This window comes from Misgurnus anguillicaudatus, chromosome 15, assembly GCF_027580225.2.
Source record: "Misgurnus anguillicaudatus chromosome 15, ASM2758022v2, whole genome shotgun sequence".
Taxonomy (NCBI): domain Eukaryota; kingdom Metazoa; phylum Chordata; class Actinopteri; order Cypriniformes; family Cobitidae; genus Misgurnus; species Misgurnus anguillicaudatus.
This window is the reverse complement of record NC_073351.2, coordinates 31,993,655-32,020,493: the sequence shown is the minus strand read 5'-3', so window position 1 is coordinate 32,020,493 and position 26,839 is coordinate 31,993,655. Positions and strand designations below refer to the sequence as shown.

At 33.5% G+C, this 26,839-nt stretch overlaps 1 protein-coding gene across 2 annotated transcripts; it reads right to left on the bottom strand.

The window, feature by feature from the left end:
- Positions 1 to 1,302: 1,302 nt before the first annotated feature.
- ppp6r2b (protein phosphatase 6, regulatory subunit 2b) lies at positions 1,303 to 26,213 on the bottom strand. 2 transcript variants are annotated; one of them, XM_073853793.1, is made up of 22 exons: positions 25,976 to 26,213; positions 22,162 to 22,424; positions 19,699 to 19,885; positions 19,478 to 19,615; positions 19,327 to 19,392; positions 18,833 to 18,945; positions 17,362 to 17,475; positions 17,151 to 17,277; positions 16,712 to 16,864; positions 16,432 to 16,635; positions 14,633 to 14,697; positions 14,240 to 14,355; positions 14,069 to 14,154; positions 11,552 to 11,649; positions 8,768 to 8,819; positions 8,491 to 8,621; positions 8,195 to 8,349; positions 7,931 to 8,105; positions 7,765 to 7,847; positions 2,112 to 2,307; positions 1,914 to 2,003; positions 1,303 to 1,832 (listed from the first exon to the last, which is right to left on the bottom strand). In XM_073853793.1, exons 2-22 carry the CDS (start codon positions 22,386 to 22,388, stop codon positions 1,817 to 1,819), a joined length of 2,592 nt encoding a protein of 863 aa, XP_073709894.1. In that variant the 5' UTR covers positions 22,389 to 22,424; positions 25,976 to 26,213; the 3' UTR covers positions 1,303 to 1,816. The 2 variants fall into 2 exon arrangements, with proteins under 2 accessions (XP_073709894.1, XP_073709895.1); XM_073853794.1 differs by having other exon boundaries at positions 7,931 to 8,084.
- Between the last annotated feature and the right edge of the window lie 626 nt (positions 26,214 to 26,839).

Sequence of the window (26,839 nt, the reverse complement as noted above, 5' to 3'; positions counted from 1 at the left end):
TTTTAAATAGGCACATTTTCCAGCTCCCCCTGAGTTACATTGGAAAAAAATATTTTCAAAAAATTATTTTTTTATTTTTGTCTTGTTTTTAGTAAAAAATATCTAAAAATTCCCAATCCAAGATGCCTTCCCCCAATGAGCAAAACGACCCAAGAAACAAGTCCAGTTTTTAGACCAAAAATATCAAATTTAAGTGATTTTTATAAAACAAGCAAAAAAATCTTGAACATTTTTCTTAAACACTAAATAAAAAAAAAATATAAGAAAAATTTGCTTACCCCATTGGCAGATTTTTTTGCTTGTTTAATGCATCTTAATTTAAGATTTTTTAGACATTTTTTACTAAAAACAAGACAAAAATACTAAGAATTTTTTTTCTTGAAAATCTTTTTTTTTTGCAGTGTAAACGTTTGATTTTTAACATTTTGGAATTCATTCAGCCGATCTCCGGGTCTGGCGGTACCACTTTTAGCATAGCTTAGCATAATCCATTGAATCAGATTAGACCATTTGCATCGCGCCAAACAACAACCAAAGAGTTCCGCCATTCCTCATGTCCAAAACTTGACTCCTCTGTAGTTACATCGTGTACCAAGACTGACAGAAAATAAAAAGTGTGATGTTATGATATTATGCAGTGCCCGAAAATAGTCCCCTTGGTAACTTTCAATAGCATAATTTTTCATCAGTCTTAGTACACGATGCAACCACAGAAGAGTCAAGTTCCAAACAGGAAAAATATCAAAACTCCCTGGCCACTTTCTAAGCGCGATGCCAATGGTCCAATCAGATTCAATGGATATATTTGATCAAAATGCGCATATTTTCAAAAAAAAGTGGAGTGTCCCTTTAAAGAGAAAGTTCACCCAAGAATGAAAATTCTGCTATCATTTACATTTAAATTTTTTTGCTCTGATGAACAAAAAGGAAGATAATCTGAGGAATGTTTGCAATCAAACCGATCAGAAGCCCCATTCACTTCCATAGTATTATTTTTTCTACTTTCAAAGTCAATGGTGCTTCTGATCGGTTTGGTTACAAACATTTCATTCAAAACATCTTACTTTGTGTTCATCAGAACAAAGAAATGTATAGAGTACATGATGACATCATTTCTGGGTGAACTATCCCTTTAAGGTCTTCTTTGGAGCTTGACAAAATGAACTGTATTAGTTTTTTTGTTTCAGAATGAAAATTTTGCTTATAATCTTTTATGTTCCACAGATGAAAGTCACACAGGTTTGAAACAACAGCAATAAAAGACTGAATTAACCCTTTGATGTGAAAACACAGTACACCAAGCACATTTGCTCAAAACATTTAGTTAGTTTTAAAACACATGTGTGACTGTTAGGAGTGCGGCTGATAAAAAGTGCAAATAAAACCAGAAAGCTTACAGAAATATTGATCAGCCACTTGAGTCACACAAACACACACAGTTTTGTTAGTGCTAAACACTGATCCAAAAACAAAAATAACACTATTAACACCCGTAGATGTACCTTTTCGAGTATGTTGTTTATGCATATGTGCAACTTATTCTTGTCCCAAAACACCTAACACACACACACACCCTTACGGACTGATGCCGGGCTGCTCTCACAGGGTTCAAAGGTCAATTTAACTCCAATGAGTCTTCGTTAGGGAAGACTGGAGTAGATATAAATAACCAGTCAGCAAAAACCTGCATGACTACATGACAGATCAATACGAAGGGGTTAAATGCCAAAGGGAGGGGCTAAGGGTGGCAAAAAACATCATTTCACGGGTGTGGCAACAGTTGTCACGGATATAGAGGTGGGGTTGTGAAATGGCGTTACTTCGGACTGCTGCTGTAGAGCGACACAGAGAGATATTTAGAGACTTTAATACACATGCATTGAATTCTTAAGAAAGAACGTGTTGATATTTACTTCTGCTCCTTGGGCGGCTGAGTACCGGTTATGGTTCCTGTTGCTATGACATCTGTTGCCATGCCACCTGTTGCTTTATCATTAGTGTCACTGAAACGGATTGAAAGGAAAAATCCTAATTTAGCTTCAGGTGTTTTACAGAAGGTATGAAATCAATCCACCTGAATATTTAAAACAAATTTATATTATATAAAATACCTGCTGAATACTTTCTCATTCTTTGCGTCCCCACCGAGTTTAACTGCATCCTTGGCTTTGCCGGTGGCGACCGTCTCGATGGTGTTGGCTTTCTCCTCCTCTTCCTCACTGTCTGTATCACTGGAGCTGCTATCTGACGCCACGAGCGGAGCCTTCCTCGATCCACACACGCTCCACACACACGCTGAACCTTTCACTAGAACATACACATGCATACGTTCCTGTACTTTAGCTCAAATGGTCTGTTGTGGTATGTATCAAATAAGTCTGTAAGTCTATTTGTATAAAACCATCTGCAAAAATGTAATACAATTAGCCCCTCTAAACACTGAATTATTATTAACAACAAAAACTTTCCACTAGAGTGAAATCTTATAAGGTGAAGTCATTAATTATCCCACATGAATAAATACTATAGTACCCTTTGGTATTTACTGTTGCAAACTGTAGTAAAATTTCTAGATACTACCTTACCATAGCAAATAATAAGGTGTATCACAGTGTTTAGTACAGTTTATTAATTCACTATAGTTAATATACTACAGACAGGGATGGGCAGTATTTCAAATACATGTATTTAAAATACGTATTTGAAATACAAAATAGTATTTTGTATTTTGTATTTTAAAGCCTTTGAAAAAAATGAAATGTAATTTGTATTTAAATACATTTAAGATGAGTATTTTTGTATTTTTAAAATACTCAAAATACTTTGAGTCAGTCAACCAGTCAGGGTGCTGTTTTCATGCATCAACTAGTTCAGACTAGACAACAGAGTTCAGGTAAGCAAATATATCTGTGCAGCTTTTAGTGGGCAATAATTGAAATGTTGGAGTGGGAAAAAAAGCAAGGGCGATTGAATTATTGGGCGTGATGTGATTTGTGTTATTATAACTGTCGCGAAAGGAAATTCACATTTGCACGTTGCAGTTGCACTTGCAGGTTGCACGACTGAGACAGAGTGTGGAACGCTGACAAATAGGCCTACACTTTTGACTTAAAGGAAAACCGCCATTTTTATATATTTGCTATGTTCTTTCCTCAACTTGGACGAATTAATACATGACTATCTATTTTCAATGCATGGAGGAGGAGCGCTTGGTTTGCGGCATTTCGACCTCAGCGCGCAGTAACATCTTCACAGGAGAAAAATCATGTTTTATTTTGTGCCACCATACTTACTTGTGTAACTACTCATGTAACAGTCTTTGAATAGGGAAAACATGGAAGTGTTTGGTGGCTTCTAAATTCTTCCCTGTTTAGATCCTAAGGAATAAATGGGACTAGGCTAAATGCTAACACATTCATGACACGCTGTGCAAAGATGAAGTGCACATATTGAAAAAAGATAGGCATGTATCCATTCATCCAAGTTGAGGTAAGAACACAGCAAAACACCGAAAAACTGTGGTGTTTTCCCCTAAAGGCTCTTTCACACGTGACGCGGCAAATGGTGGAATCAGCACACAGTTGCTGATTTCTTTTTAGCTTTGTGCAGTTGAAGGCTTGTTTACACTTTTGCAATTCGCATGGCTCTACTCTAGGGGGTGAACCTGCTGAACCTGCAGGCTCCTCAGTAAACCTACAAGACTTTTATGCTTGACGTCCTCTCTGTTGTATAATTCTGTAAATGAAAGAGGGCGACTCGTGAGTAATTGTTCTCAAAACCATCAAAAAGCAGCGATGAGAGAAAGTAGTTTGCTGAATAATTTGTCAAAACACTCGTCTCGTGAGAAGTAAATATTATTCACATAAACTGTTTAGGTTGTGGGTCGACGACACATGAAAAAGTTTTTATGATGTTTTTATAAAACATTACTTTACTTCAATGGGTGTTCATAAGGCTGACATGACACGTGTCACGAATATGAAGGAGATTTTGTGGACGTTTGTGACGGCTGTCACCAAGTGTCATTTGTTCAATTATGTCATTTTTATTGCAAAGATGACATTGTTTGAGATGTCTTTGTTATGACAACTTATAACATTAACCCATACATCATAACTTGTCATGACCACTTGACATTAACCAAGACAACATAACTGACCACTTTTTACCACACTGTAAAAAGATTCCGTAGCTGGTTGCCAGTAACTTACTGTAAATTTAAATGTATGTTATTTACTGGCAACAGTTTGTTCAAAGTTAAATGAACATTAAACGTTAACAAGTCTTTGTCTTCACAGAATAAAACTATAAAATAACAGCCTCATGCAAAGCATTCTGGAAACCAAAAATCATCATAAACCTTTTTCAGTTATTTTTCTTTAGATTTTGTTTCCCAGAATGCTTTGCTTGAGGATGTTATTTTAGTTTTATTCTGTAAAGATAAAGACTTTCTAATGTTTAATTTTCATTTAACTTTGAACAAACTGTTGCAGGTAATTATCAAAAATTTAAATCTACAGTAAGTTACTGGCAACCAGCTGCCAGTAATACTGTAATTTCTACGGAATCTTTTTACAATTGAATTTGTAATTAAAATGTCATTAAGTGTTAATACGCTGTTAAATAGTTTAATAACAGCATCATGAATATTCTTCAGTTCATAATGTTTATTTGACCGAGTATTAATAATATTTGACATAGTATTAACACTTAATGCCATTTAAATAACAGTTTAATGTAATGTTAACCCACAAAGCTAGATAGTTTCTTAAGTTTGATAATTATTGTTTATGATTTATAACAAGTTGTGTTGTATTGGTTTGTGTGTCAAGTTGACATAACAAAGATATCTCAAACAATGTCATCTTTGCATTAAAAATTACATAATTGAGTAAATGACACCCAATGGCAGCTGTCATAAATGTGCATACAATCTTCTTCATGTTCATGACACATGTCATGTTATGATTTTGAAGGTGTCATGTCAGTCTTATGAACACCCCTTCAAGTAAAGTGTTACCAATTTTTTTCTAGTTTTTTTAATTCCTAAAGCAAGAGGTACGTAAAATAAAATGAAAGTTTCTATGCATTTAGAAATAGACCCAAATAGATTTCAGCCTAATAGGGATACATGCACTGAATCACCAATTTCACATGTATTTTGTGTATTTTCAAAATACAAAATACTGTATTTGTATTTAAATACATTTTTCCTCACAGTATTTTGTATTTGTATTTAAATACATTTTTCGACACAGTATTTTGTATTTGTATTTGAAATACATTTCAATGTATTTATGCCCATCTCTGACTACAGAGTACTGTAGTACACATCAAACGTTACTATAGTATAACTGCAGTGATTACAATAATATACTACAGTATACTTTAATGTACTAGAGTAAATAATAAAGTATACTACAGTATTTACTACAGTTTATCAATTCACTATACCTAACTTAATTTACTAGAAAATAAAGTATAACACAGTATTTAGTACAATTTATCAATTTACTATAGTTAATACTACAGAGTACTATAGTATACAGTACAACGGGTAGTAATTACTACAGTTTACTTTAATTTACTATAGTAAATAATACAAGTATACTACAGTATTTACTACAGTTTATCAATTCACTAGACCTAGTACTACAGAGTACTCTAGTATACATTAAAACGTGTAGTAATTACTACAGTATACTTAAATAATAAATAGTATGTAATAATAATATTTTACTATAGTAAATAATAAAGTATACTACAATATTTACTACTGATTATCAATTTAATAAAGTTAATACTACAGATTACTCGGAAACTGTAGTAATTACTATAATATACTGTAATATAAAAAGTGTAGTAATTACAGTACTTACAGTACAGTAATTACAGTATAAATCAATAATAAATCAAAACGCAATAATAATAATTTACTATAATAAAGTATACTACAGTATTTACTACTGATAATCAATTTAATAAAGTTATTACTCCAGAGTACTGTAGTATACACAACGTTTAGCAATTACTAAAATATACTACAGTATGTTTTAACTTATTGTAATAAAAAGGAGTACTATGGTATTTACTACGTTTTATCGATTCAATATATTAATATACTTATATATACTTTTACTATAGTAAATTAAAGTATCTTGTAGCAATTAGAAATTACTACACTTTCACAATGTAAACTTCAGTATTCTTTAAATAAATAAATAAATAAATAAATAAATAAATAAATAAATAAATATATATATATATATATATATATATATATATATATATATATATATATATATATATATATTTAAATAAATAAATAAATAAATAAATACATAAATAAAAAAATATATATATATAATTAATAAATAATAAATATATAAGAATACTGAAGTTTACATTGTGAAAGTGTAGTAATTTCTAATTGCTACAAGATACTTTAATTTACTATAGTAAATAATAAAGTATACTACAGTGTTTACTATAGTTTATCAATTCACTTTACTTAATACTACAGAATACTATAGTATACATTAACAAAGTGTAGTGATTAACATACTACAGTATACCTACATTTATTATAGTAAGTAATTAAGTATACTACAGTATTTACTAAAGTTTGTCAATTCAATATAGTTAATACTACAGCCTAAAGTACTATAGTATACATTAAAAAGTGTAGTAATTACTACAGTATACTTCATTTTACTATAGTAAATAATGAAGTGTACTAAAGTATTTACTGGTTTATTGATTCAGTAAAGGTAATACTACATAGTACTGTAGTAGTACACACAATTTCAAAGTGTAGTAATAACTAAAATATACTACAGTATATTTTAACTTATTATATTAAATAAAAGAGTACTTTGGTATTTACTACAATTTATTGATTCAATATGTTTAATACTTATAGTATACAATTTCAAAGTATAGTAATTACTGATTTGCTACTGTATACTTTAATTTACTATAGTAAATAATAAAGTATACTACAGTATTTAGTACAGTTGATCAATTTACTACTATAGTTAATACTACATAGTACTCTAGTATACATTAAAAGTGTAGTAATTACAACAGTATACTTCAATAATAAATAGTAAATAATAAAGTATACTACAGTGTTTACTACAGTTTATCAATTCACTATAGTTCATACTACAGAGTACTGAAGTATACATGAACAAAGTTTAGTAATTACTAAAATATACTACAGTATATTTTAACTTATTATATTAAATAAAAGAGTACTTTGGTATTTACTACAATTTATTGATTCAATATGTATATATTTAATACTTCAGAATACTTTAGTATATATTGTGAAAGTGTAGTAACTTCTAATTTGCTACAGTATACTTTAATTTACTATAGTAAATAATAAAGTATACCACAGAGTTTAATACAGTTTATTAATTCACTATAGTTAATACTAAAGAATACTGTAGTATACATTAACAATGTGTAGTGATTAGTAAATTGTAGTATATTATAGTAAATAAAAGTATACTACAGTATTTACTACAGCTTATCAATTCATTATAATTATTACGGTAGTATACACTAACAATGTGTAGTGATTACTATAGTTTCACTGTACAACACAAAATAATTGATTATAGTTTATAATAAACGTATTAGGTAACAATTATGTACTTGTTGTTCATTAATATTACCCACTAACTATATCAACTAATTATCTAGGTCACACTAATTGTAACTAAGTGTTTTACATTATCATTTAGAAAAACTCACCTTCATCGTTCTGGCTCTGTTTGCCTGGATTTTGCGAGTCCACCGGTGAACTGCATCTGGGTCCTGTATCTGAACAGCAGAACACATAATATGATTTAACACAACATCAGCATGATGTTAATGCACACCATCACATAAATCACAATCCCATACGCACCAGCAGAACGGCTGGAAGTCACCGAACGTCGCCCATCCTTTCTCCTCCGTCTCACTGAGCTGATTGGTTGTGCTGCCCCACACGCTGGATCCCGTATCCATGGCGATACTCGCAAAGTCCCGGCAGTTGAAGTCATCTTCAAAACTCGCTATCCATCCCGAACCTGCAGAAATGGAGAGAAAAGCTGAAGGTTTTCTTATTACACACCTCCAAGTCTCCATGTTAGTTTGTGTCTAGATATGGCTCGGGTGGTGCTATAAGTCACAGACGTACTTTGAGGACCACCGCATTGCTTGTCCATGTCCAGATTTTTGGCATTCTCTGGAGTTTGTTTTGATTCTGGATACCACTCCAAGTCAGGTGACCCCAAATGCCTATGAGAGCCACCATCAGCTTCACTCTTCTGATCACTGGTCATCAATCCAAACCTAATAAACCACAGACAGCAGTTAAAGAAATGGCTTTTTTGTAGGTGGGTTAATACAAGAACTTTTAATTAAAACAAGTATCATTCTGTGAGGGTTAGGTGTAGGGGTGTGACCAGGGTTTGGGTAGAGAATGTTATGAACCTGCTTCGTGCTTTAACTTGTTTGCGCGTTGCATAGTTGATTTCTTTATCTTCCCAAATATCTTCCTCCTCCTCCTCATCAAACTGGCGAATTCTCTCCTTTGCACGAGTTTCAAACATGGCAGAGCTTGCCTGAGAGAGAGAAAGAGAGAAATGGGGAAGAACAATAAATGACTGACACAGAGAAAAAAAACACAGATTATTAAACAATCACAGAAACAGGCAATTATGCAGACAGAGACCTTTTAAAATAATAATGTGTATGAATCAGTACTCACCCCCTCATCCACCAGGTTAAAGTTTATCTCTGTAATTCGATCAAATGTGGCGCTAAACCAATAAAAGACAGACAAATGTGACTAAACATGCCAGTTCACGACTACCTGACATCATGTGACTCTGTTTGCATGTGGTATTGACACTGAATGTGCTACCTTCATACTGTTATCATAATTATAAACGTCAATTAAAGGGACACTCCACTTTTTTTGAAAATATGCTCATTTTCCACCTCCCCTAGAGTTAAACATTTGATTTTTACCTTTTTGGTATCAATTCAGCTGATCTCCGGGTCTGGCGCTAGCACTTTTAGCATAGCTCAGCACAGTCCATTGAATCTGATTAGACCATTAGCATCGCCCTCAAAAATAGGCAAAGAGTTTCAATATTTTTCTTTTTTAAAACTTGACTCTTCTGTAGTTACATCGTGTACTAAGACCGACAGAAAAGTTTCTATTTTGAATTGTGCTAAGCTATGCTAAAAGTGCTAGCGCTAGACCCAGAGATCAGCTGAATGGATTCCAAAATAGTAAGAATCAAATGTTTAACTCTAGGGGAGCTGGAAAATAAGCATATCCTCAAAAAAAAGTGGAATGTCCCTTTAAACATCAAAACATCAGACGAGCCAAAAACATTGTCTGTGATTGGCTGTAATGATCAACACTGCAAAAACAGTGAATAAATAGAAACCTTTCATGTAACGTAAGCAGATCTGATTTGAATGCTGTAATCAACATTTTTCGTTTTATTATTTATTTAACTCATTTCCTGCCAGCCTTTTTTTGAAAAGTTGCCCGCAAGCATTTTTTTGTGATTTCACAAAAGTTTCACAAAATGCTTTACAGGAACATTTTCTTCTGAAGATATATAAACATACAAATATATCAAATTAAAGAACAGACCCTCTGCTTTCAAGCAAACAATAAACAAACAAACGTTTCATCCCAACTATATTTTTTTCTCTGTTTATAAACTCTTAAATATGTGTATTTTAAAAAAACAATAAATAACATTTTTGCTTCAGTTTTTTTATTAATTGGGTTAGTGCGCCATCTAGTGGATAATCACAGCATTACAGATTAACATAAAACTCATTAGAAACACATTTTATGCAAATGTTTTCTCTTAAAGGAATAGTCTACTCATTTTCAATATTAAAATATGTTATTACCTTAACTAAGAATTGTTGATACATCCCTCTATCATCTGTGTGCGTGCACGTAAGCGCTGGAGCGCGCTGCGACACTTCGATAGCATTTAGCTTAGCCCCATTCATTCAATGGTAACATTTAGAGACAAAGTTAGAAGTGACCAAACACATCAACGCCTTTCCTATTCAAGACGAGCAGCCACACGAGCAAGTTTGGTGGTACAAAACAAAACGTAGGGCCTTTCCAAGCGGATCCAAAAGAGGAACTACATTCTATGGCGCAACAGCACCCCTGGGAGTACTTGGACTCGCCTGAAAAGTCCGCTCCCCTTCTCACTCTCATAATGGGAGAGGGAGGGTGTTACTGCGCCGAGTCGAAGTACTCACAGGGGTGCTATTGCGCCATGACATGTAGTTCCTCTTTTAAATCCGCTTAGAAAAGCGCTACGTTTTATTTTGTACCACCAAACTTGCTCATATAACTACTCGTCTTAAATAGGAAAAGCGTTGATGTGTTTGGTCACTTCTAACTTTATCTCTAAATGGTAGCATTGAATGAATGGGGCTAAGCTAAATGCTATCGAAGAGTCGCAGCGCTCCAGCGCTTACGTGCACGCACACAGATGATAGAGGGATGTATCAACAATTCTTAGTTAAGGTAATAACATATTTTAATATTGAAAATGAGTAGACTATTCCTTTAATTGACAAGATAACTAATCAGTGGCGGTTACAGAGTTAATTGCACTGATTTATTCGCTCATGGTGCGCTAATTAATGTTAATTATACCACAGGGCTGTTCAATGCTTTATTCTGATTGCCTGAGGAAATGTTCCATGGGTGTTGATTATTTTTCTGTAAAACGCACACCTAACTTGTTAAATATATCTTAAAAATAGACACCGGTGCAAAGTTTGTGTTAACCATGGTTTAAGCGGAATAATTGACTCAATTATTCGAAAATAATGCACACCAGCTTCACATCGTGCCGCATTACCACTTTGGGTGTCCATTATTTTTTTATAATTCAACGGCCTGTCGTCATTTATTTCTTACCCGTTACGTATACAACGCTTGATTTTATAAATGTATTAGTAAATTCTGAAATTAACATGAACTAAGATTAATAAGTACTGTAGAAGTATTGATCATTATAACTTTAAATTTAGCTAATGCATTATCTAATTGTTAACAAATATAACCTGATTGTAGTGTTACCAACATATTTATATAAAACTATTATAGAGACGCATTTCTGCATCATAGTTGACCTTAGAGTCTGAGAAGCACATAATGAATCTAGATATAAATACATATGAAATGGACTTTGAACCATCATCTTTGTACACAGTTAATTCGCGACCGTGCACAATAATGGCACCAGCGCTGTTTTGCATAGGTTTGTATATTTCATTAATAATTCATTGCGTCCAGAAAGAGGATCGTATTTTGCCCATGAAACAAAGTAACAGATGAAAATACAGTTTTAAAGGGCATGACGCCTCTGACTGAATTTAAAATTCAATTTCTAAATCGGATGGTGAAATCTATACGTTACAACAAATGTGAAATTTCAATGCAAACTATGTGTTAAATATGAAAATGAAATATAAATGCTTGTGCAGAAATCACCTGATGGTGCCATCATGTTCTCCAAATTCATCATCGTTCATTCCAAACTGATCAACAAAGTTTGCAGTCATCTGTTGAATCTGATAATCTGAGAAAACCTTTGTTAAGAGAAAGAGAGATTACTGTACATTTGGTTATCCTGAAACATATTCAGCTAACCAGAGGTGGGTAGAGTACCCAAAATCTGTACTCAAGTAAAAGTACAAGTACTTATACAAAAATGTACTCAAGTAAAAGTAAAAGTAACAATCAAATTATTTACTTGAGTAAGAGTAAAAAAGTATTAGATGAAAAAACTACTCAAGTAGTTAGTTACTCGTTACTTCCGATCTGATTGAAAAGCGTAAAATCCCTGAATTTCAGACTACTTGGAGGGCTTTCACAAACCTCTCCTTAAAAGTCTCATTGTTCTTAGGTTAAAGTAAAGCAGTCTATCTCAGTCCTCCAACATCACATAACGTGTCATTAAAAAAAATCTTAAACACACACTGACTGTTTTCTGACAGTTAACTGTGTATTTATTTTCACGTTCACAACAAAATTTGGCTGCATCTGCCTTTAAACAAGCTTACAGTAAGCAAAAAAGAATGTGTGTGTCTGTGTGTGTCTGTTTGTTATCATGTTTTTATATAAATAGGTTATTTTCATTGCCATTAATGTGCAATTAATGAACATAAGGAGCTTGATAAAATGCTTATTTTAGAATTTCAAATGGAACTTTTCTGTTTTTGCAAATCAACTCTACATTTATTATAATATATAAAACATGTTTCTTTAAAAACATACTTTATTCTTTTACTTTTTATAAGTATATAGATTCTTTAGGAAGGAATTAAATAAAATACAATCCAGTTTTTATTCGTATGTATTTTCTACATTTAAGTAAGGTGTCCGGTTATGTGTAGGGGAGAACAGGCGAAAAGTACAATTTTTCAGAATTTTTTTTATTAAGTTTTTTAAATTTTTAAAGATAATGTTTCAGACAGAGATATATTTTTGCTGTGGCAGTAACTCACAAGTGTGGTCTATCAATACCAGGTGGAATTTTGAACAAATGTAAAATGACTAGTATAATTTCATTTTGAACATAAGTGGTGAATTGTTACTTTTTTTAACACAACAAAACAATGTAGATTTTCGTGTTACACTTGTTTTTATTAACTATACATGACTATGACCTCTTTAATATGTAACTGCAAACATATTTTGTAATTTATCTTTGTAAAAAATAATGAAATTATATTTTCATTTTAAATTTCAGTTTTATCAAATGTTTCAAAAGCAACCAACAGTACAAACTTAAATTCAACAGTTTGAACACTATGAAAATTAAATTAAATAAAATTAGAATAATGTAAATGGTACAAAAGTAAGTGTTACTTTCGTCCCGACAGGATCTCCTCACATTTAAACCCCATTTACTTTTATTTTGAAAAACTCTTGAGAAGTCAAACTTCAGGATGTGTTAGAGCACTAAATAACCTGAAGATTGATGAAACGAGAAACACAACGCGTTATAAGAAAACAATGACCGCTTTTGGAATTTACTTATGGTTGAAAACACCTTTCTGGATCCGGAAAATGGTGAGTAAATAACGCGATATTTGTCAGCTCTGTCAAGGGTTGCAAAGATGCTGTCATAGTTTGGGATGCAAATGGTATCAGTCCTCTTACAAAATCGCTTTGTTACTTATGTCCAGCGTTACTTTTGCCCCGGTTCTCCCGTATTATTAATGCAAGACTTAACATGCTGTTCAATTTGTTTAGTTTTATGAGGAAATGATATGGAAATGTGCAGATGTGAACGTGTGTTGTTTGTAAGGTTAGAGTAATTTTCATTGCTTGCACAAGAGCACATATGACAAAAACAGTGCGTGAAATAATATTATAATAAGGCACTGCAGAAAGTGACACTTACCGCCGTGTTGTTTCATGTTGGAGCTTGAATTCCTGTATGCTGAGATGTCAGTTCGTTTTGGTGCACAAAGCATACATCGCATTATGAAACTATTCTTTTTGACCTTTTGTAGTGTAAACATAGACCAAACTTGAGGCCACGCGTGATCTGCCTCCGATAGCTTGCATAGGTCATCCTCCGCTTCAGTCATCTCCTTTCATCTACGCGCGCTAAAGGGTGAAATGTAGCCACCCCTCGCAACGCACGCTGCCTCTCTAACGTCTCGCGAGACTTTCGAACAAGCCATATAAACTTAAAAAATAAAATATATTCATTAATTATTACCATTTGAAAGAAGCGTAGTAACGCCACCGAATGTAGCGAAGTAAAAGTACAGTTTTTTCATTAGAAATGTACTTGAGTAAGAGTAAAAAGTACCCATCCTTAAATTTACTCTAAAAGTACTAGTTACCCAAAAAAATTACTCAAGTAAATGTAACGAAGTAAATGTAATTCGTTACTACCCACCTCTGCAGCTAACTAAATAATCCTTAAATAAAATGACACTGTTTATAATTCCAACAGCAGTTCTGCACTCTTATCTGTGTGTCAAATCTCACCAGGTCTGCTGCGTTCTTCTTGTTAGTTTCTGTTAGCGCATCATTCACAAAATGTTCCCAGCGCTCTTTATAGTTCTCCGGTAACTCTGTAACACCATAACAAAACACATTTTTACATATGTTTGTGTCAGAAATCTATAAATGACACAAATCCTCTCCCAGCGTGTTTACCTTTTATTAACTCTGTTATTTGGGTCTGTTCCGGCTCTTTGTCTGCACTTTGTACCACTGTGTTGGCAATCCTGGTCAGGTGACCCATGTAGCCCTTTCTCATGCCTCCAGCTTCCCTAAAACACACAGATTCAAGACTTGTACATCAATCAACAACAATCAACATTTATTTATACAGCCCTCAAGTTGAACCAAAGTGCTTTCTAATAAAAACAAAACAATAAAGACAAAAATAAAAGCCTACAACAAGAAATATATAAAATACACAAAAATGTCACAACGACTGCTAGATATTAAAAGCCAATCTAAATAAAAAATATGTTTTAAGCTTAACTTTAAAAATGTTAAAACATGTATAAACTTACAGCTCAAATATATGTAAAGTGCACTTACTGCGTTTTGTCATTTTCTTCCCAGGCATCCAAGATCCTCTGAATCAGCCTGCAGTCCTTTATAAGCTACACACACACACACACACACACACACACACACACACACACACACAATAATTATATCCCTATGAAGAATGACAGCACTGTATTTCACAAACAGGCACATTTTCCTTTTGAAAATTTATATAATAACAAAACAAAGTGAATGAGATAAAAACAACACATGTAAGAGTAGAGCATAGCGTGCCGCAGGGATTACGCAAAACAAAATCTGGAAGCGAGTTTGCATTTTAGCACTTCCGGTTTGTCCCGAAGTCAATGGGTTTTTGAATGTGGTTTCTTAAATAAGATCTTGGGTTAACAGAAGTTAACTCGGCAATGGCGGGGAAAGAGTTAAAGGCACATTATGTCCTTTTTACCACTAGAGTTCGCCATACAAAAACAAAGTTGCAGCTTGATGACCCTGTTAAGGAGCGTGGAGTCAATTCTCTGGATTCAAACGTGTAAGCACACATGTGAACAAAATATATTACACTGTGCTAGTAGTTTTTGCATATTTAAATGCAAAAATTACATAAGAAAAAGGTACCATGATTATTAAATTATTACATAATTTAATGATCTATTCTGTATATTAAAGTATCAGAAATGGCATTTGTTACCATGGACCACAAAATTAGTCATAAGCCACACGTGTATATTTGTAACAATAGCCAGCAAAACATTGTATGGGTCAAACTTATCATTTTCTATGCATAAATCATTAGGATTTAGTAAAGATCGATGAAGATGTTACATAAAGTTATTTTGTAAATTTCCTACCGTAAATATATTAAAAATATATTTATCATTAGTAATATGGGTGATTCTTGCGAAATTAGACTTATGAGGTGTCAGGAAACATTTTGATAAAAAAAGTAAATGCTATCAAAATAAGAAGCATACAGTTACAAACATACCGTTATCTCTTCACGTACTATTTTTCACATGATTTCAAATGACATCATACAAACCAATTTTGTTATTTTTTCATTACCGCAACGTGGCCATGATTGGATTTGTGTTCTTTAACATGGAAATATTTATAATTAAAAAATCTAAAAATAAAAAGCTTCAGTGCATGTTATACTATAAACTTTACAGTAAACAAACATGTGGTATTTGGTGATCATTGGTAAATGTAGAGACAATAATAAGGAATATAAATGTGTCCAAGACCAATTTTCTCATCCTCCGCAACAATTTTCAATCATTGTTTAAGCCCTCAAGGAACTAACATTTTCACAAAAAAAATGTTGGAAGGGACATAATTGACTGTGACACTCAAGATGGCTACCAGGTAAGCAGTTCTTATTTTTTCTCTCCAGATAAAAGTTGAAATTTTGTTTGTCAGAGTATCTAGACAACTTTTAGGTTCTCATTATCGAAACATGAGTTTGTAAATGCATATATTTAATGCAATATCATGTTGCGGTAATGATAATTTTTTATAATGATGATCTAAAAAATGTAAATAATTCTATAGGAAATATGTTTTAAATCCTCTAAAAATAATGATTATGGTAAGTTCAGACCTGGCTTCAAGGGCTTTTTACAAAATCTGATGCTAGACACCTTCTAAATCTGGATTTCGTGAGAATCACATATATGTGTTGCCAAGGACTTCGTTTGGACAACTTTAAAGTCGATTTGTACAATATTTAGCTTTTTTTCCCCCCAATCAGATTCCAGTTTTTTAAATATTGTCCTATTGACTGGTTTTGTGGTCCAGGGTCACATTTGTCTCATAGTCATACATACATGTTTGATCAGGTCGTAGTGTGTGAACATATCACATCCGTCAGAGGTTTGCGTCTCCGTGTGCAAATTCTCCAGCTGATTCTCAGTCTGATCCGGAGTATCCGGCAGTTTTCCATTTAGTGTCGTAGGGTTAAGGATGGCTGAGATACAGTGCTCCACTTGGATATGTAAGAAGTTATTCCAGGAGAATTTAAAAAACAGGTCCTACATAAGAAGAAAAAGAGAGATTAAAAGAGGAAACATTAATACTTTATTCATTGACTTTAAAAAGACTCATCACCAGCAGCAGGTTGATCATGTTGAGTCGACACAGTTCGTGGTGAATTCTGGGAGCTCTTGTGTACAGCAGAGCAGCCATAAGTCTGACCGCATGCAGTCGAGCGTTGCCGAATGGCTCCTCTAAGACACCCATAGTGGTCAACATCACACATTTCTACAGGACAGAGACAAATTTTAATAAAATGTTACATACATAAAAAGAGTAAAATAGGAAAAATGTAGGGTGGGATTTATTTTATACATTTAAATTTTGATTGGTTGTGAAAAGAAGGCCAGTGTGCCAGACAAGAAAGTTACAATCTGATGTTAGATAAATGTCTTTACAAAATTAAACAAACTGGGTCAATGCTGATATCATACCCATGGACTTTTTGGATAAAAGTATCAAAGGCGTAAATGTAAATAAATGTAAAGTAATACAGCTGAATGGCCGGTCCAACCTTGGGTGGGTTTAACAAAAGATGGTGGAAGAGTTTTAGTTGTGGTTGGATTCCCATTAATATGCTGTTGTTTACAGTGTAAGACTTCTCCAGTCCCTGAGAACATGGGTCAATGATCTGCTCTATACTGTCATACAAAAACAAACACACACAAACATGAGTAACAGTAAATGTCTGTGTGATATACACATCTCTATGCGTTTCTACTCACCCTGGTCTACGAGTTTCCAACAATGTCAGTAACACAAGCGTCCCGTACACGATACACCCTTCACTCCTCTCACCTCCAAACATGTTTTTCAGGAGAGCCTCCACGTTCTGTTGTCTGAGAAAAACACACAAAGAGAAAATGATGGCCTGAACTTCTCGAGATCTAAACCACAGGGCAGTTTATTCTGTCCATGAACCGCCCGCTTGGTCAGGAAGAGGTCATTTGATTGACATTAATTCAGCATGATGATGATAACCACCCAGATTGGACACAGAAAAAATTATATTCAAGATATTTGTCTTGTTTTCAGTAAAAATATCTAAAATTTTTTAAATTAAGATGCTTTTTCTTGATGAGCAAAATGACCCAAGAAAGTATGTCTAGTTTTTAGACCAAAAATATCAAATTTAAGTGCAAAACAAGCAAAGAAATCTGCCAATGGGGTAAGAAATATATTTTACATTTTTAACATTATTTGGGTGATTCTCACGAAAACTTGATTTTAAAAATGTCAAGCATGAGAATGTAAAAATTGCTTAAATTTACTTTTTTTTTCCCACCAGACATTGAAAAACAAAGTCTGGAGTAAATGGGAACATTAATTTAAAAACTTTTACTTATCATTTAACACTTTTTGTAACATAATTAAAAAAATTAGTCCTAAAAAATCTCATTACCGCAACAGTCAGAAAACATCAACACTGACATATTTTCAAAATGACATGACAAACCTGAAAGAACATAATTTGGAGATTCTGCACATGCATTTAAAATCAAAGTATTATGCTTCTATTAATTAAATTAACATTTAATAAACATCTGTTGCGGTAATGATAATCAAAATGTCGTGTAAGCATTCTGACAAGACAATATTTCAAATTAACTGTAGAAAAATGATCTTACCTGGTAGCCATCTTGAAGTAACTGGTCCATGTGCTTGGTCACTCAAAATCAAACTTTATTAAAATTCTGTATGTGTGCTTAAACTGTTCTCAAAAAGTGTTGCGGAGGATGAGAACATCAGGCATGGACACATCATTTTCCTAATTTTTCTTCATTATTATTATTCATGAATATTCAGTAAATATTTTTTTCTGTCATCTAAAGTAGTCTAGCAAAACATCCATTTATTAATTTTTTTAATATTTTTGTGTTAATTTGATTAAATTACAACATAACGCATGTTCAAACACAGCCGGACACATTGCGGTAATGAGAATTTCAGCAGAAAATGAGATAAAATGTACAATTATAAATTCTTATGTTGAAATCACACATTGTGCAAGGTAGAACACAGTATTGTGTTAATTCTGATGCTTTTTAATGTTACTATATTACACATTTTAAAGCTAAAATCATTAGTGCCGTGGTGTTTCAATGGTTTCGTGAGAATCACCCATTTGGAGGACCCTTGGTTGTACAACCAGGGACCCCCTGCAGAAGACCCCTGATCTAAACCACAGACACTTACAGTTCTAGTGTTGTGAGCAGAGGGTCGAGCTCATTGTTGTCCGGCATTAGACCGGTCTGATCTCTGCTCAGACGGATGATGTCACACAGGGCTTGAGATGCGTTTGACTGCCTCTGTGAAACACACCAAGACATTTCTCAGTATTCCTGTCTCTTTATTTGTAAGTTGGAATCAAATGTTTTTGACATTTATAACAAAAGCATTAATAATGTCAACTTGCTGATTATTAGTTGTTGTTCTTTTAAATGTAATACTAATAGTGATATTGATACGAAGTCTAATCCTTTGTCTTGTAATTTGTTCTTTACAATTTGGTATATTTTTACACAATGTTCTTTAAATTATGTTCAAATTAAAAAAGTAAAACAAATCGTGTGTTTTTTACAGACTGGACCACATGTGAAGAAATCAGAACATCATTCAGAGATTCTAAGGTTTGGTTATTTTAGCCCAGTAAACAACCATCGAGTTTTGAATGGACAAGCAGCACTCACCTGATCATCATATTGAGGATGAATCAGTTCAATGAGCCTCTCAATCAGTTTTTCCTCATTCAGCCACTGCGAACACACGATATGAATCAAAATATATTCTGAAATATCCTAACACATATACAGTATACAAGAGCTGCAAGACTCCACCCACACTGAGTACTTCCTGTCTGACAGTAGCCGACTCTACACTGCTGATGAGACGCAGCACCAGATCCATCATGGCTGACGCGTCCATGTGTTTCAACACCTGTCCGAGAAAATCCTCCTTCTTCTTTAGGAAACCGATCACCTGATGAATAACGTTAATAAACAAAGGCGTAGATAAAACATCAAGCAAGCATTTTTAGGTAACTTTAGGAGTCTTTTACATACCTGTTCGGTTTTGCGGCTGATGAGATTGCCGATGGTCTTACTGAAGAATGAGGCCAGTAGTGGGTTCATGGGCGGGGTCTGCTCTAGGAAGTTATAGAGCGTGTTGAGCAAAGATTCGTCTCCGCCCATTCTATCGTTGATGAGGGACACATCGCACGTCAACAGTTCACATGCTGTATTAGCGTATCTGTATGAGACCACGTGAAACAAAAAAACACATGTATGTATTATGTACAGCATATTCTATAAAAAAATTCTATTGGCTAAATGTAAAAACAGAGTGGTCGTAGTGTGACGGGATTAACACGTATTTTTATACGCATTCATTTCCAAAAATGGCTTCAAATTGATGCATCTTTACATTCATAAGAGACTGACTAGGACTTAGACATGGCATTTTTTTTATAAATTTGTTACATAAAAATATGTCTGTGTTTACCTTAACTGGCGCCAAATTTACTTCAATATTTTGCATGTAAAAATTGAATCTGTAGTTTTGTAGTTTTCATATTTCAAAACCTTTTAGCAGTAACAATAATGCAGTGACAGTAATTTATTAATTTGTGACAAGAGTATGCAGCAAACTGTTGACACCTAGTTGCCGTTTTTTGTGATAATTTTATGTATAAAATATATACTTTATTGAATCATTATTATTTATTAAAATAAATGTAAACTGCTATAACGATTTTTTATATAATATTTTCACCTTCAGACACTTCCGTGAAAAACTTTAAAGTGTTTTCTTTAAAACAAGACCAAGATTAGGCTTCTAGACCAAAATATTACCAAAGTTATATAAATTTGAAGGTGTGCATCACCTTTTCACCCCTATAAATATACGTGTCATGAACATGAAGGAGATTTTATGCACGTTTATGACAACTGTCATTAAGTGTCATTTGTTCAAATTGTTCAAAAAATTTTATTGCAAAGATGACATTGTTTCAGATGTCTTTGTTGACAACTTGATATTAACCAATACATCATAACTTATTGTGACAACTTGACATTACCAAGACAACATAATGACATTTTAATGACAAATTTAATTTGTATAATTGGTAAAAAGTGGTCAGTTAAGTGTTAATACTCTGTCATATAGTTTTATTACAGCGTCATAAATATTTTTCTTGACCTCAACTACAGGGGTACAAATATAATTTGTCATTAAAATGTCATTAAGTGTGAATACTCTGTCAAATAGTTTTATAACACCGTCATGAATATTCTTCAGTTCTTAATGTTTTTTTTTAAGTTTCCTCCAGGTGTTACAGAAATAAAATCAATCATCCAATAATAATAATTAAAATTGATAAAATTATATTTTATTGCATTTGAAGACTGAATTACCTAAAATAAAATGAAAACTGTACAATAATACGTTAAGCCATGCAGCGTTGGGTCCATCCATATTACAGCAAAAACAGTTAATTACATTAAATTAATTAAATATTTTGTTTGTTTTTTCTTATTTGTCAGAAAACTCACTGTGTGAGTTGTTAGTTATCAGTTTTTTTATGTATTGTGCACATACATAAAGTTAAGTATAATTTTTTGACGGGTCTTTTACATTTTGTTAAGGTAGTTAAAATTATTTGACATTTTATTAACACTTTATCATATTTTAATGATAAGTTCAATTTGTAACACTGTAGTTGAGGTCAAGAAAAATATTAATGATGCTGTTAACTATTTGACAGAGTATTAACACTTAATGACAGTTTAATGTAATGTTAACCCATAAAGCTAGGAATTTCCTAAAGTTTGATAATTATTCTGCTATGTCATGTTTATGACAGATTTATGACAACCTATGATATATTGGTTTATGTCAAGTTGTCATAACAAAGATATCTCAAACAATGTCATCTTTGCATTAAAAATGACATAACTGAACAACTGACACTTAATTACATTTGTCCATAAATGTGCATAAAATCTTCTTCATGTTCATGACACGTGTCATGTCATGACAATGAAGGTCTCATGCCAGTCTTATGAACACCCCTTCAAGTAAAGTGTTACCCTACATTTTATGAACAATTGCAACAATAGCATGGCATGTAGATATATTTTTCTTGTTGTTTCTTTATTTGCTTGAATCTAAATGTTTTTATGTCTCTACTGTTTGTGCAAAGTGCATTTTCTGTAAAGCTGCTTTGCTTTACAATGCAAATTGTGAAAGCACTATATTAAAATTTTTTTTGCATGTGTGATATATACAGTATAAAAAATTTAAATGAAATCAAAATCAAAATTTTACCTACATCATAATTTAAAAACCTACAAGGAAGCATTCAACATAAGTGCAATATCTGTTTCCAAAATCATCCTCAAAACAAATGTACGTCCATTATTTAAACTGGCCAATATATGGTTAATAATAATAATGATACATTTCACATCCATTGTGAAAAAAGATTCACAGTGTCTTGATTGAAAGGGTGCCTCTTTACTCACTTGTAGCGCAGTTTCTCCTCCTGGTCAGTAGGTGGCTCATGTGTAATGAGATTGATGAGCTCCAGCATGCTGCTGTCCTGTGTGAGGAAGACGAGCAGGCGTTGATTCTGGGCCTTACACTCCTGTAGCACATCGTCTTCATCCAGAAGCTCTTGCAGGGTCACATCCTCCTTTTCCAAAAGCTTCTCAACCTGAGAGTTGTTGTGCAGGTCGAACTTCCAAAACATGACTGCAGCAGCCTACAGAGAAAAGAGAAAGAGTGCCTGAGAGAGAGAGAGGGAGAGAGATTATTGCCAGGGTTGTGGTTTATGTTAGGACATGTTTATTGACAACAGTGGATGTCAATCCAGAAACGCATCTTGGCAAAATAACTGTGACCATAATAAATAATACATAAACAACCTGGGTATAAATAATATACAGTAAAGTTGTAATTGATTTACCTTTAAGAGTACTGTAATATTTATTGAGTCTACTGTAATCATGACTAACCTGATATGACACAGTGTTAATATATTCTGCCAAACTAAGGTAAAATCATTTTGCAATGAAACCTGGATAAGTACATTTGAACTGTTGAACTTGTGTAAGCAGCAGTGCAAAGGTTGTGGGTTTGCTTCCAAGGTAAAAAACATACAGTTTTTTGAATGCCTTATAAATTGCTTTGGATAAAATGCATAAATGTAACTATTCCTTTAAAACACATCATGGAACAGGACTCTGCTTTGTTTAAACACCCGCATTACGGTAAGATAGCAGCATGTTTATTTTAAGTAATTTAATGAGATCAGAGGATATGAGGTCAGCCGTCGGTCTAAACTACAGGACATCATCCAGAGCATCACTGCAAACACACTGAGATTCTACTAAGAAAACAATTTCAAGCTGCCCTCGAAAAAAATTTGACTAAGACAGACATTTTAAATTATTTTCTATGATTTTAAAACGAATTGTTATTTTCTGTGACTTTCCCAGGACTGGATACATCTTATTTCCCAGATGATTACCAGTACCTCAGAAACCCAGAGCTCACTACGCTTTTTATTAAAACCTTGCTCAATTTATACTGTATTTTCAGCTATTTTCTTTTACATTTTTATTATTTGAAAAAGTAAACATTTTTAAATAATTTATTTTATTAGAAAAATTAGATTTGGACAAAGAAAATACCACAAAATTGTAAGCATTGTGAATTGCAATTTGACCTAACCTGAGCAAACGAAATAATAGTTCTGCACGGTATTGAAGGAAAATGCGATGTGTGATCACCTAAAGGATTATAAGGAACACCTTTTTAATTTCTCATAAATGCAATGGTGTAATGGTGTGGGGGATGTTTTCATGGCACACTTTAGGCCCCTTAGTGCCAATTGGGCAGCGTTTAAATGGCACGGCCTACCTGAGCATTGTTTCTGACCATGTCCATCCCTTTATGACCACCACGAACTCATCCTCTGATGGCTACTTCCAGCATGTCACAAAGCTCAAATCATTTCAAATTGGTTTCTTGAACATGACAATGAGTTCACTGTACTAAAATGGCCCCCACAGTCACCAGATCTCAACTCAGCAGTGTTTCCCAATCCTGGTCCTCGGGCACCCCCTCCCAGAAAGTTTTAGATGTCTCCTTATTTAAAACACCTGATTCGACTCATCAGCCTCCTTCTAAAATGGTAAACATGTGTCCCTAAAAAGCTGATGAGTTAAATCAGGTGTGTTAAATAAGGAGACATCTAACACTTTCTGGGAGGGGGTGCCCGAGGACCAGGGTTGGGAAACACTGCAATAGAGCATCTTTGGGATGTGGTGGAACGGGAGCTTCGTGCCCTGGATGTGCATCCCACAAATCTCCATTAACTGCAAGATGCTATCCTATCAATATGGGCCAACATTTCCAAAGAATGCTTTCAGCACCTTGTTGAATCAATGCCACGTAGAATTAAGGCAGTTCTTAAGGCGAAAGGGGGTCAAACACAGTATTAGTATGGTGTTCCTAATAATCCTTAGGTGAGTGTATAACCAACATACACGTTTCACATTGAAGTATTAAAGGGAACATATCAAGAAAATCTGACTTTTTGTGCTATAACTGGTTCCCCGGTACTTCCATCAACCCAAAAAATTTGAAAATAGAGCAACCCAGTAACTTAGTTTTGGTAAGCCATTCTCTGCAAGCATGTGAAAGAGTAGGTAATTGGAATTTGGCTCCCCCTGTGATGTCAGATGGGGATGATACCGCCCCTTAATCTGCACTATCCAACCACAGCATTGCCATTTAATGCAGAGATCAGCTCATTTGCATTTAAAAGGACACACCCAAAACTGCACATTTTTGCTCACACCTACAAAGGTGCAATTTTAACATGTTATAATATATTTTCTATATGGTATTTTGAGCTTAAAAAAGTCTTGTGAAATGTCCCCTTTAAAATAATTTGGTTATTGCAAACCATTTCAATATTGTAATATGCATATTTGTGCTATTCTGATAATTCCAATTGTGTTAAAGTCCCTATGAATTGAAGTGCGATCAACTTTATTTTTTGGAATATTACATTAGGAAACTAGCGGGTGTGGCTTGTGTTTTCTAGTGAATTGATTGGATATAGAAAAGTAGGCGTTTCATTCATAAATAAAACTCGCAGCAGACTCACAGCTAGAGGGGGCGGGGTTAACTAATGCACCCGCCCAAGCGGTCTTGATGACTTCAACAGAGAATGATTACCAGAAGAGGGCGGAAGTACATTTTCATATTTTGATAAAAGTGAGGGCATATTAATAAAAAAACATGACTCACACAGATAAATTGTTTATAATGAAAAATATTCCATTAAAAAACATAAGAATTGTTAGTTTTGGTTTCATGGGGACTTTAAGATTAAAGTACCATAAAACACCTAATAACCATCTGTAATGTATACAAAACAGACAGTTAACAGGCTCAAACCTAAAGTTTCTGTATAAAATAAGTTGTGTATTAGTACAAATCTTGCCTTAAAATAAAAACATGAATATAATTTCAAAATCGTATAAATTGCAGTATATGCAGAAATCCTCAAATGTTAACATTTTTAAACAGGAGTACAGTATTATACTGTAAACATCAGCCAGCAAATCCTAAAAACTGAACTGATGTGTAATATTGAATACAGAAAAACTGCAAACAGTTCAACATGTGACTGAATTAATATGATCAAATCAAATACACGCTAACGTCACGTGTGTGACTGCGCTGTGCTATTTAGGATAACCAGATTAACTGTACAATTACTCTCATTACCATGTTATTTTTACTTAAATACACACAAAATGAAATTAAATCCCTTATGTGGCATCAATGTCAGGGACAGACCACAGCAACCTCGCTAAATGTCACTGTCAGCGATCCACCAATCAGAACGCAGAGGCAAGACGCGGACCACCAATCGGAACGCTGAAATTTACATACGTTTACTGACTACATTGTTGCAAAGCGCTCATAAAAGCATCTAGTACCAAAAGCCTGGTTGTAAATAATATTAGGATCATTTGTAATAACAAAGGTAAACATAGTCTGGCGTCCACGAAGCATGTCAAAATATTACAATGTACAGATTTCTTATAGTTTATCATATAAATAATCATATAGATTTCAAGGTGAAAGTCATTTATCTTTAACAGAAGCATGGTGTAGTTATAAACATTGCTCGTATACAGCACATAGAGTATGCGTCTACATGCATGTAACACAACGCATGTGTTTATTAGTCAAATGAGCCCGCACAAACTGTGATAAATATCAGTATAAAGAGCAAATTAACTGTTGTTAACTTACCAGTAAGACTTCTGGGTGTCAGACTAACAGCAGTGATCTCTGATCAGACCTGCCCTATAAGGTGTCAGAGGGGAGATCTGATATTTGGTTGGCATCGCTGTACATTCATAGATTTCTATGCTGTCACCTCCAGCAGCCCTGTCCAGCACTGCTGTCCCTTTCAGATCCTCAAAATGTGAGCAGAAAAGATTAGGACATTTTTCTCAAGTCAAAATGGCCGACTAGAGACGGGGACGCGCTTGCTGTGTATAACGCGAACGCGCGTTGCCCGTGTTTTTGAATAGGAAACAAGTTTAAAACGAGATTATCACGTCTGTTAGATCAATTGATCTCAATTGGTATTTATTGTCCGGTTTTTAAATCACTATATACTATATTCACAAACATATATTTGACTATAATAACCTTAACCTAATACAAAACATTGACTTTTTGAATCATGGGTAAGGGAAAACTATAGTAACACTGTCAACAAAGCCTATTTAATCCATCTTAGAAATTTAAATGACTTTTTGGTTAAAGTGGCAATTGTATTAGTCTTAATGGTAAACAACTGTTCCTTATGTTATTTGTAAAAGAAACCATTAAATTTCGAAAAGTTAAAATTATTTTAGCAAGGGATTTATCCTCCATATCTATATTCACTTATATTTAACCACTGACAAGAATACCTTTGTTCTACATTCTTGAATATTTTCTGTATAAGTAAATAATAACAACTAATAAACTCAGGTAATAAAGCTTAATTTGTAAGTATTTATAAAAAAGCATACATTTTTATTTAAAATCATATTTAAAAATAATAAAAAACATAATGTATAATGCAACACGTAAAATAACAAAAAACCCGTGTTGTGTGTAGAA